This window comes from Miscanthus floridulus, chromosome 5, assembly GCF_019320115.1.
Source record: "Miscanthus floridulus cultivar M001 chromosome 5, ASM1932011v1, whole genome shotgun sequence".
NCBI classification, from domain to species: Eukaryota; Viridiplantae; Streptophyta; class Magnoliopsida; order Poales; family Poaceae; genus Miscanthus; species Miscanthus floridulus.
Window position 1 is genome coordinate 104,461,254 of NC_089584.1, and position 12,163 is coordinate 104,473,416.

At 46.9% G+C, this 12,163-nt stretch overlaps 1 protein-coding gene across 4 annotated transcripts; it reads right to left on the reverse strand.

Annotated features, from left to right (window-relative positions):
• Positions 1-1,775: 1,775 nt before the first annotated feature.
• Positions 1,776-5,769, reverse strand: LOC136452860 (uncharacterized). Of its 4 annotated transcripts, none has more exons than XM_066453448.1 (8): positions 4,842-5,769; positions 3,409-3,726; positions 3,195-3,302; positions 2,792-2,872; positions 2,633-2,683; positions 2,467-2,544; positions 2,240-2,364; positions 1,776-2,133 (listed from the first exon to the last, which is right to left on the reverse strand). In XM_066453448.1, exons 1-5 carry the CDS (start codon positions 5,689-5,691, stop codon positions 2,655-2,657), a joined length of 1,386 nt encoding a protein of 461 aa, XP_066309545.1. In that variant the 5' UTR covers positions 5,692-5,769; the 3' UTR covers positions 1,776-2,133; positions 2,240-2,364; positions 2,467-2,544; positions 2,633-2,654. The 4 variants fall into 4 exon arrangements, with proteins under 4 accessions (XP_066309545.1, XP_066309543.1, XP_066309542.1 ...); XM_066453446.1 differs by having other exon boundaries at positions 2,240-2,347; positions 3,195-3,326; positions 4,842-5,764; XM_066453445.1 differs by having other exon boundaries at positions 3,195-3,326; positions 4,842-5,764.
• Between the last annotated feature and the right edge of the window lie 6,394 nt (positions 5,770-12,163).

Below are 12,163 nucleotides of genomic sequence, written 5' to 3' on the forward strand. Positions count from 1 at the left end.
CTCTTGCGGCGACGAGCCTGGCCGCGCGCTGCCCCGTACGTCCTCCACCGCATGCTGCCCCGCGCCAGCGAGCTCGGCCACGCACTGCGGGTGGAGCAAGGCCGCAGGTGGATCTCACCGGGGCCGGTCCGCCCACACGGCGGCGCACGACGAGGCCGGAGGCGGAGGCCACCCGCACGACGCAGCTAGACGGCGCCGGGGGTGGAGCACGCGTCGGCCGCCCATGGTGGCTCGTTCATCCGCCGGCATCGGACTAGCCCCGCGCGGTACCACCCGGCCCAGGCGGAGAACTCCTGGAGGCCCTGCGGCATGGCCAAGCGGAAGCCGCCGGAGACATTCAGGACCTCGCGGTTGCCGAGGATGGGGAGGAACGCGCTGCCGTGGGCCTCGACGGAGAGCGCGAGGCGACGGAGGAGGTAGAGGAGGCGGAGCTCGTCCCCGCCCGGTCGAGGATGTCGCCGAGCTGCACGGCGACGGTGGGCCCCGCAGCCCATGAGGCGAAGGCGGGGGAGGGGGAGTGAGGGCTGCTGGACGGGGGCACGAGGCCGGCTACTCCCCGCCGTGGGCTTGCCTCGCCGAGCCGGTAGCGCCCCGCCACGGTCCTCGCTGGCATCTCGTCCGTAGGCCCACCACTACGGGCGTAAGATTTTTGCGTCGTCTCTCCTCGAGACGCTTTTCTACGTTCTGGCTGGCCTCGGATGCAAAATGGGTCCTTTGTCTGGGTCTTCTGTTAGAGCATGTTTTTATATATGCAAATACTGTGAACCACCTATTTTACGTTTGGGTTGCGCTGTTGGAGACAGTCTAAGATTGTCTCCAACGATGCAACCCAAACCCAAAATATGTCGTCTACAGTGTTTTTTGTACCAGAAAGACGCTCCAACGGATGACCCAAACACAGCACGTATTTTGCGTTCAAGCCGATCCGATACGCAAATAAACGTCTCGAGAGGGAGACGACGCAAATGTCTGGACCACCGGCGGCTCGCGCGGCGCGCCCATTCGGCACCACCGGCGGCCCCTCCCCTCGCTCCTGCCTCCGTTCCTCCCTCACATCTCTCTGCCTTCCCTCCATTTCTCTCCCTTCGTTTTTCTCCCGCAGGCTTCCTCCAGTCCGCCCCCATCCCGTGGTCGCCGGCCTCCGTCCCCACCACCACCGCCGCCCCAGGCCCGTCGCCGGACCTCCCATCTGCCGAATCGGGAGGTCCTCCGCCGGTGCTGGGCTTGCTCCGCCGCGGCTGCCGCTTTCCTCCGCTAGATCCAGATCCCGCCGCTCCGTCCTCCCCCGGCGAATCCCGCCCGCCGCCCTGTCCATCGCCGCCCGAGAGGCTCCCCGACGCCCTGTTCAACGCCGGCCAAGACCCCGCCAGCCGCTCGCCCCTGTCCCTTGCACAGTCGCTGCCGACGCATCTCGGGCGCCCCACCGTCGCGTCCTCATGGCCTCCCCGACGCCTTCCATCCTCCCTAACCACAAGGTATAACGCCCTACTTCTCGCCGGATCTCACGCTAGAGCTCACAGCTCGGTGGCCGGCCGCAGGGAAGACGAAGACGGAGGAGCAAGCGGGGCACCGGACGGAGGAAACCGATAGTCTTTTTTGGGTTCGCTGTTGGAGAAGAAGGTTTTGTGTGCCTGACTCTTTTCCCTGTACGTGACTCAAATACTGGAATAGGTCTCGTGTTTGCGTTCCTATCGTTGGAGACAATCTAACCATGAATGATTTGGGTATGTCGGTATAGTGGAATCACACAAGCAGCAATAAAAAAAAACAAATGATAAGACGAATGACTCAAGGTCGCGCCTTCCAGCATTCCATCTAGCGAAAGCCTGATCTTAGCTCTTACAGGAGTACTACATTATTCCTTTTCCGAGGTCCCCTACAGTAGCATGCCCAATCCTCAACTCCACGACACCGCAAGTCCAGTCTCTGAATTACACTAGCACCAGATGTATAATTCCATAGCTGAACGGCCTCATGATCCACTTTCCTCAGCAACTGAGTCTGGGAATAGATTTTGCAGCATTGCTCTTCTCCAAGTCATATCAACAAGAATTGTGCCAGTCTTTGCATGTAAAATACGCATGCAGAGCAATTGGGCCATTACGGCATGGTCTGTCCATAATCTGGCATCGCCTGCTCAAAAGTTTCCATGAGGTGAGCAGAAATATGGCACTGCAAGTTTGCAAAGTTGCAGAAATATGTAGTAGTAAACCAGTATACAAGGTAGAGAATCATGCACCTTCCGATTCTTGCTGTCCTCTGTGGAAGACATGAGCTTTTCATCTGCTTACTGTGATTAATAAATATAGTAAAGCTCACGACTTCAAGGACAGGTGGATAAGTTCATCTTCAAAATCACCAAAACTTCAGTTCAGGTAATGGAGGAAGCATTAGAAGGCAACAAATTACAATGCAATGGTAACAGAAGTAGAGAAATTTAAATCAGTTGATTATTAATGAACTAACCCATCCTGTCTTTAGCCAAAACCCCATCCAAAGCTGCAAATTCTTGAACCATGCCCTAAAGAACAGTGATGTATCCACCTGATATCAAATGAAACCTGAGGGTGTATGCTGAAGCAATTATTGTAAGAATAGTAACATGCAAAAATTGTGATTTGATTATACTTACCACACATAATAAACAACCAAATTCAAGAAGTTCCATACAGAAACATGTTGCCTGGGACATAATATCAAGTTAGGAAAATTTCAAAACAAAGCTAAGAAAGCATATCTAGATGACCACGACATGTCTGGCAGTCTAGAATATGTCACGAACTCCTCTCACCTTGACCAAGGATAAGGACTGAATCCTTGGAGATAGATACAATGTCCTGAACTCTTTCGCTTGTAAAGATTGCTTCAATAGCTGCACAAGACATAATTAGGTTCAACTGAGGCAAGGTCATTATGGTGGACATGTTATAAAATTAAAATTAACCTGAAAAATGAGAGCAACAGCAAATGGAAAACATCGGTGAACTGACAGTTGATTTTATTTAACAGGTTAGCATGAGCCAAACGAAAAGTAAAACAATGCACAGCCAGGCAAATTTCACTTATTTTTTTGAAATAAAAGGCAAATTTCACTTATACATCACGTAAATTTATAATTTGTGGTCAGATTAAGCTAAGAATAAGATATTTGAAAGATAAGATGTATGATTGAAGAACTAGGCGAATGCCACAACCTGAAAGCTTGATAGTTGCTAACTCTCTTTCTCCGGGAACGTCTCCATTGTCACCGTTGGGGGACTCAGTCTCAACCGCTGACATTACATGTACAGTATGTCCGCCATCTGAAACCCAAAAAAATTGTGTCTCTGCACAAACACTCTGAACATATTTATTAATGAAGTAAACCATAATGTGAAATAAGACAGCAAATTCAGAACAAGAACTCACTTATAGAGGTAACTGAAAAGACAGCAGAAAATTGCACTTTCATGGGATAATCCAAGCGATATGTATGGATATTTTCAGAATATTGCTTGCTGGCAGCTCCTGAGCCCATTTCTGTTGTTGAAAGACTGAAGACATGCAACACTCCAGATGAATCCAGTACCAAAAACTTGTTCTTGGAAAGAGGATGGATCGAAACAGCTTTCACTGATTTCAGCAATTCCATGCTGCCTTCTGACTTGTGATCATCATTTTGAAATGACAACAAAAAAGAGCAATAGCTTCCTGAACTTTGTTTTACCCTCAGAGTTGTGAGCTTACCTGAAAAGCATAATTTTGGACCACAGATTAGTTGATTCTGACTTCTGAGTAGATTCTATGACACACCTATATCCAGTAGTAATATACCTCTACTTTAGTATCAATATAACCTGTACAATTTATCAAAGAATCATGTACGGTTGACATGGTTGGATCACAGCGATCAATCCCACACAAAGCATTCCCTGAAGAATGTAGTCCTTTGAGAGGCTAGAGTCTATTTATATCACTAATGAAGATTGAAAGCTGGATATGCTTCGTCCATTGCAATAATTTTATTCCTATTTTTCATACACAGCACCAAGAGGTCTGGACACAACTTTGCCTTGCTCTATTTCCTCTTATCATTATGAGGATAGCAATATCAATATATAACTAACTTCGACAAAACACATATGATCACTTTCTCTGCATGGACAGCAATATATTGCAATAGGATACACCGACTATGCTAATTATCATCGAACTCAACAAAACTGGTTGCTTACCACTCAAATCTCTAATAAGTAGGCATGAGACAGACATGTTCAGGTAACTACAAACACAAGAAATGTAGAAGTAAAATACTAAAATACCATTGCATAGTTTGTATTTTATCTTTCATGAACCTATCAGTTATTGTCAATTTGCTGTTTGATACGCACGAACAGCTAGGGTAGTAGGCCACCGATATAAAAGTCCTAAGCAAGGTAGCGCCCTTCCCCAGACCCCGCGCAGAGTGGGGTCTGGGGAAGGGCGGGCCTGGTGCAAGCGGTAGAGTCTTACCGCCTGTGACCGGAAGGTCCCGGGTTCGAGTCGCGGTCTCCTCACATTGCACAGGCGAGGGTAAGGCTTGCCACTGACACCCTTCCCCAGACCCTGCACAAAGCGGGAGCTCTCTGCACTGGGTACGCCCCCAAGGTAGCGCCCCTTGTTTACACTCAAAAAGAGGTTAGCACATTTATGCCTAGCTTAACCAAAAGTTGCACCCCTGCACATCTATGCCTAGCTTAGATCCTTCAAACCCGCATTACAAACAGAAATCCAATCCTGCCGTGCTGCAGTGTCTATTTATTTCACATTATAATACCAAGGATCACAGAATAGATCAAAACAAGAAGGTGTGAAGTACTCACAAGTGGAAACAACGTCGCCTTCACCACTGCCCCCATAGCTAACACGCTTAACTGGCACAACTAAGCCATTCAGCATCCCGTTCTTCTTGTGGTAGCCCTTCCTTCCTACTGCCACAGAAACTTCCTTCTTCCCCTCCCTCTCCTTTCCACCCTTCATCAAACCTCGCAGCGGGAAGACGCGCAAGCCACCAGCCTCCCCGAGCAGCAGCCTTCCCATTGCGACTTCCATCGCGTACACGGGCCGCGCCGGCTCGAGCTCGACGACCGCGCACTTGTGCAGCTCCACCGTCCGGCCGTCCGCGGCCAGCTTCGGAGCGAGCACCCAGATCTGGCCGGCGGACAGGGAGAGCAGCGCGACGGCGTTGACCCCGCCGGCCAGGCGGACGCCGAGGCCGAAGGGTAGGCCCTGGAGCGGCAGGCCTGCGGCTGAGGCATGTCGCTTGAAGGAGAGCGAGGCGGGCGCAAAGCGCGGGAAAGCGGGCGCGGACGCGAGGGAATAGGCGCGGAGGTGGACAGAGGAGGAGCAAGGGGACGGATGCGCGGAGAGGAAGAGGAGGTGTGAGGACGGGAGGAGGAGCGCGAAGCAGGCGGCGGCGGCGAGTGGTGACGGGACGGGGGTGTGAGCGGGCGAAGACGAGGTGGCGACGGAGGGTAGGGAGGGGAAGAGGTGGGCGGAGGAGTCGGGGAAGAGAAGCGCGAGGGCACGGGCTGGGGAGGAGGGCGGCGCGAGGAGAAGAGACGCGGGGGCCGGGCAGGTGGGCGGGAGAGGGAGGCGATGAGCGCGTAGAGGAGGCGGCCCGGGCGGCGGAGGAGGGGGAGGTGGGGGGTGCGGCGGACGCGGAGGCGGCATGACCGCCGCCGGTGTCTGAGGAGGTGGCACGGCGAGCGACTAGGCGGAGACGGCGCTTCGGTCGTCGTTGGGCTCCTAGTTAGTTAGGGTCGGGGGCCTCCTTCCGATAAATTTCAATATTTAACCTGAATTCGCGAGCTCTCAATATTTCACATTCAAATCGCAAGCCACTCGGTATTTAATCTACACACGAAGGATTTGTCTTATTTCTTATTTTAGCTACCTCTTTACACTGTTTAGGTCACAGAAAATGACGATACTACTCTCGTCTAGCACCTCGCTTCTCTCGGTTAGCACACTTTTCTCCCCGACATCTTCCCTCCGATTCACCCAACAGTTTTCAGTCCCCAGAACTTAAATTTTACACATATCTAACATTTTAGTCCAAATCAACGTAAACAATGCATAAAATATAATCAAATTTCAGCACACACAGTAGAACCAGCCATACAATTTAGTAAATAGGTTCTAAGTCGGACAATACAATCATGTAGGCAATTTAAAGAGTACAAGTTCACATAGAGACAATAGAATCATCCCGCCAATTTAAAATTATAGGTTCGCATAGACAAAAGAAACATACTAATGGCTGGGAATCTAGAATAATACAAAAAGTCTCCAGACGTTGTTCTAGGAATATTCAAACATCGATCTACTTTTTCTTCTTTGGAGTGAGTTTTTTCTTTAGACCTAGACTCTTTCTTGGAGTGGCCATAGTATTACTCGCCCCTTCTCCAGTTTGACTAAATACCATAGGAAAATAGACTGGTTCATTATATGAAGTAAGATAAGCACAAACATGTTAAACAAGATGAATCATTTTACCTTCTAGTCACTGCTCTAGGGTTTACAGTAACCTGATTAGTGCCTCCAAATTCCACCATTGTTAATTGCATTTGGCTAAAAATGAGACAAATGTTTAGTCTAAAAAATAGATAATGTTCCAAGTTTCAAGTCAATGTTCAGTTTATAGAAATTCACCTTCTTGTAACAGGGCCGGGACTAGTGCTAATTTCTCTTGTGCCTTTTAGTTCTTACACAGGTCCAGGACTATTATTCACTGAATTTTCTTGCACATAAACATTCTCCCTTCTAGATGGACTAGGAGCCGCATTACCTTTGGTAGAACCAGCAGGCCTACCTGCCTTTCCTTTCTTGACCTGACTTTTCCTATAAATATAAAATTGAGATAAGTTCAAAATATGAAGAAAATATGAGTTAGGTCGAAAAAGGCAGACACATTTACCTCTTCTTTGTTCCATTAAGAGGACACTTTGGGAATGTTGTCCTATGGCCATGACCTAAGCAATTTTTTGCACTGCACTTGCCACATGCCTTTGCCCCTGGGTTTGCTTTCCTTGTTCTCAGTGCAGCTAGGTATTTAGAGTTTCCTTTGTCTTTCAACCTCTCTCTTATCGAGTGGTGGTAGAAATTTAAATCCAGGATCCACACTTGCCCTGGTTTGATCACACCACCATAGGCTAGTCTAAAATGGTACACTGAATAGTACAGATCAAGGTAATCTTCCATCTTAGGATTTCTATGTGTGGTGATTAGAAGCAAAGCATGTGTGAAAGCATCTAGGCTCCTAGTTGGGTTTCGGTGATTAATGACAATACAAGATTACTATGACTAACGTGTGTTTTTGCAGAGGTAATTAAGTTAGGTCATGGTAATGGAGATCAATTGGGCAATCAAGGTGGTTATGCCCCTACGATGGAAATCGTTTCGGTTTTCAAAGGATGGACGACAAGGTTAAGGATGAGTAGTTCTAAGTGTCGATTGGAGTTGAAGAGACACTTAGAGTAGTTTAGGACTTTGTTTTTCCTTTGGCCGTACTATTAAGGGAGGTATGGACGGATAGCTTGACCTAGATGAGTCTAGTGAGTTAGGTGTGGTGCACACTTGTTAAAACTAGCACTAGATAGCTCCTACATATGCCTAAGATCCAATGGAGCAAACTTCATTTACATATGATCGAGAGTTGGAAGTGAATAGAGGGTCAAATGTTGACCGGACGCTGGCTCCGGTGCGATCGGACGCTGGCCGTAGGGTCCGGTCAGTTTATTTGATCAAGGAGATAGCGTCTGGCGCGTCCGGGCGCTGAGTGGTCAAGTGACCGGACGCTGAGGTCTAGCGTCCGGTCGACTCCAGTAAGGTTCCAGTCCAGTCACGTGGTTAAGTGAGAGTTCATACTTGTTACTCTTGGTGATCGCCATCACCTAGATGGCTTGGTGGTGATTGGGAGCTTGGTGATCACCTGGCTGAGCTTGTGGGTGACCCAACTCAAGTTGTGAGCGGTTTTGGGTGATTCACCGCGATGAAGTGTCGAAGAATCAACCCGTATAGAGCACTTGATCCTTGCACGGATCAAGGGAGAGCTACACCCTTACGTGGGTGCTCCAACAAGGACTAGTGGAAAGTGGTGACTCTCCGATACCTCGGCAAAATATCGCCGCGTTCCTCTCTCTTTATTTACTTTGAGCATTTACATTGAGCAATTCAATACTTGTTTTTACATTCATAGAATTACCATGCTATAGTAAGTTTGGAACATAGGTTGCAAGTCCTTTGTGCGTTAGATTAATAGAAATACTTTTCTAGGCACAAAGGGTTAATTGGGTCAACCGTAGGATTTGATTATTGCAAGAAAATTTAGAATTAGCCCAATTCACCTCCTCCCCTCTTGGGCATCTTGATCCTTTTAATTGGTATCGGAGCCTCGTGCTCATATTTTTAAGCTTAATCGCTTTGAGCAAGATGTCTCACGGGGATAGACCTCCTCCTATCTTTGAGGGAGATAACTTTTCATATTGGAAAATCCGCATGGAGGCGTACTTAGAAGCTCTAGACGTTGGTATACTTAGAGCCACCTCATAAGGCTTTCCAAAACCTCGGGATGCTACTAACTTACAAGGCGATGAGGTTAATTATGAAAAGTGGAATGCAAAGGCTCGAAACACCATCTTTAGAGGCCTTTGCAAAGATGTGTTCAACCGAGTAAGGAACCACAAAGATGCCCATGCACTGTGGTCGAATGTTTGTGCGCTCCATGAGGGAACCAAGAGTGAGCATGAGGAACGCTATCATCTTATAATTAAAAAGCTAAATTCATTTGAGATGCTTCCCAAAGAAAGTGCTAATGAGATGTATTCACGCTTAAATATTCTTGTAGAGGAAGTCAATGGGCTTGGACTTACTCAAATGTCACCATCCGACGTTGTAAGAAAGATCTTGAGTGTCCTCTCCATTGACAAATATGGGCATATTGTGACCGTGCTACATCAAGGTGATCTTTCCGCTGCTACACCGACACAAATCTTGGGAAAAATCAATGCTCATGAGATGTACATGCACATCACGCCACAAGATGGCTCATCCTCTACCAAGAAGAAAGAGAAGGACTTAGCATTCAAAGCTAGCCAAGATAAGGGCAAAGCAAGACTTGAGTATGAGAGCTCAAGTGATGAAGAAGATGATGATGAAAATCTTGCTCTCATGGTGAAGAAGACCGTCAAGATGCTAAAGAAGCTTAACAAGAGTGGCATCAAGTTCGATGGCAAGAAGAAGTTCTTCACAAGCTTAAGAAGAAAGCCAATCTCCGAGATGTATTGCTACAATTGTGGAGAACTTGGTCATCTAGCTCATCAATGCACAAAGCCTAAGAAAGACAAGTTCAAGAACAAGAACAAGGGCAAGAAAGATGACTCAAGCAATGAAGATGAAGATAAGAAGAAAAAGAACAAGCCATATAAGAAGAGAGATGACAAAAAGAGGGACTTCTACAAGAAGAAAAAGAGTGGAAAGGCCTACATCGTCGGTGATTGGCTTACGGATATTGATTCATCTAGTGGATCATCCGATGATGATAGTGAAGATGAGAAAGTGGCCGCCATTGCTATTGATCTTTCATCTTCACCGCCACTATCGCCATCATCCTCTACACACCTATGCCTTATGGCCAAGGGTGAACACAAGATAACCAATAATGATGATAGTAGTGATGATGAGCAAGCTAGTGATGATGATAGCGATAGCGATGATGATGATGATTCACCTTCATATGATGATCTTGTCAAAATACTAAAAAATACACTAAGATCATTAGAAAAGAGTAGAGCTAAAATGAAAAGCTTGATGCTAAAAATGATTCACTCTTAGCAAAATACGATACATTGGAAAAAGGCTAATGTTGAGCTCAAAGAAACGAATGATGCTATATCATCCAAACTCAAGGAGCTCAAATCTTCTAAGAAAGAGCTTAAAGATAAATATAATAAACTTGAGTGGGTGCACAATGAGCTCATCACTAGCCACAACAAGCTAAAAGATGAATATACAACTCTAAAGATCAATTATGATACTCTTGTTATTGCTCAAGAATTTTTACCAAATGAGCCATATGATGCTACTAACCATATTGCTAAGATTGATATAGCTATATCATGTGATGATTTATTTGATGAGAGCATTGAGCAAGGATCTAGTGGCAAAGGCAAGAAAGTGGTTGAGTGCAATGACTATGATGAATATGTCAAGCTCAAGAATGCAAACGAAAAGCTCATGAAAGATCTTGAAGAAATAAAAAACCACAACACCATTGTGCTAGAAACTCTTGATCATGATAAATAGTTGATCCTTAAGAATAAGAAGCTCAAAGAAGAGAACAAGAAGCTCAAGGAAGAGTAGAACAATGATGTTCTTAAGGAAGAGAACAAGAAGCTCAAGATGGAGAAAGAGCATCTCAAGATAGGATTGAGCAAGTTTGCAAGAGGCAAGCATCTCCAAAGTGAGCTACTCATGAACACCGTCATGAAGATGGATAGAAGTGACATTGGATATGTGGCAAGTGTAGAGAAGAAGAAGAAGGCTCAAGTTCAACAACAACAATCAAAGCCAAAGCCAAAGCCAAAGAGATGTTTTGAGTATGAACAAGTGAAAGCTCTAGTTTGGTTTTGGTAAATTGATGAAACCCTAAGTGCTAACCTAGTTTATCAAGTGATCATGACATAGGTAGCACACTTCAAGTAGAGAAGCTAATGAAGATCATAGCATGACAATGATGATGGCATGGCGATGATCAAGGGCTTAAACTTGAAATGAAGAAAGAGAAAAACAAAAAGCTCAAGGCAAAGGTATAAACTATAGGAGCTATTTTGTTTTGGTGATCAAGACACTTAGAGAGTGTGATCACATTTAGGTTTGATAGTCATACTATTAAGAGGGGTGAAACTCGTATCGGAATGCGGTTATCAAAGTGCCACTAGATGCTCTAACTCATTGCATATGCATTTAGGATCTAGTGGAGTGCTAACACCCTTGAAAATATTTATGAAAATATGCTAACACATGTGCACAAGGCGCTTTTAGAAAAATGAAATATCTATTTTTTATTGCGCCGGATGCAAAATTCTTGGTGGTTGGCACATTTGAGCAAGGGTGAAGAAGTTAGAGTTGAAATGGAGTTGGTCGAAATGATGCTGGCGTCGGTCTACTGACCGGACGCTGGGTCACTCAGCGACCGGACGCTGAAAGGCTGCATCCGGTCGAGCTGTCAGACGGCACAGTAGGCTAGGGTTGAGCACCGGACGCTGGCTGCGTCCGGTCAAGGTAGACCGGACGCGTCCGGTCGAAAAAACATGCCTCGGGGAGCTTACTGGAAACGACCGGACGCTGGGGCTTCAGCGTCCGGTCAGTTTTGACCGGAGCGTCCGGTCAGTGTCATAACCATTGGGATCTGACAAACAGCGTTTGAAGGAGATGACACATGGCGTCCATCGGGCGACCGGACGCTGAGGGCCAGCGTCCGGTCAGTTTGACCGAAGTGTCCGGTCAGAGCGCGTTTTGCCCAGTGAAGGGGTATAACGGCTCTATTTGATGGGGGCTCTATTTATAGCCCCATGGCCGGCTCAAGGGTAGTCTCTTGCACATTTTCATTGACATAGCAACTTTGTGAGCTTAGCCAAAGCCCTCCCACTCATCTACATTATTGATTCATCATCATAGTGAGATTGGGAGTGATCCAAGTGCATTGCTTGAGTGATTGCATCTAGAGGCACTTAGTGATCGTGTTTCACTGCGGATTTTGCTTGTTACTCTTGGTGGTTGCCGCCACCTAGACGGCTTGGAGCAGCGAGGATCGTCGAGCGGAGGTGGTGATTGTCTCTGGCTCCGATCGTGGTGATTGTGAGGGGTTCTTGACCTTTTCCCCGGTGGAGCGCCAAAAGGTACTCTAGTGGATTGCTCGTGGCTTGTGTGATCCTCATCTTGTGTTGGTTGTGCGGCACCCTATTGAGGGTTTGGCGTGTGAAGCCAATTAGCGCGTGAACCTCCAAGTGAGTGAATCGCCACAACAAGGACTAGCTTGCCGGCAAGCAAGTGAACCTCGGTAAAAAATCATTGTCTTCATCATTGATTCCGAGGTGATTGGTCTTCATTGTTATTCATCTTTGTGATTGATTGGTTCTTCATC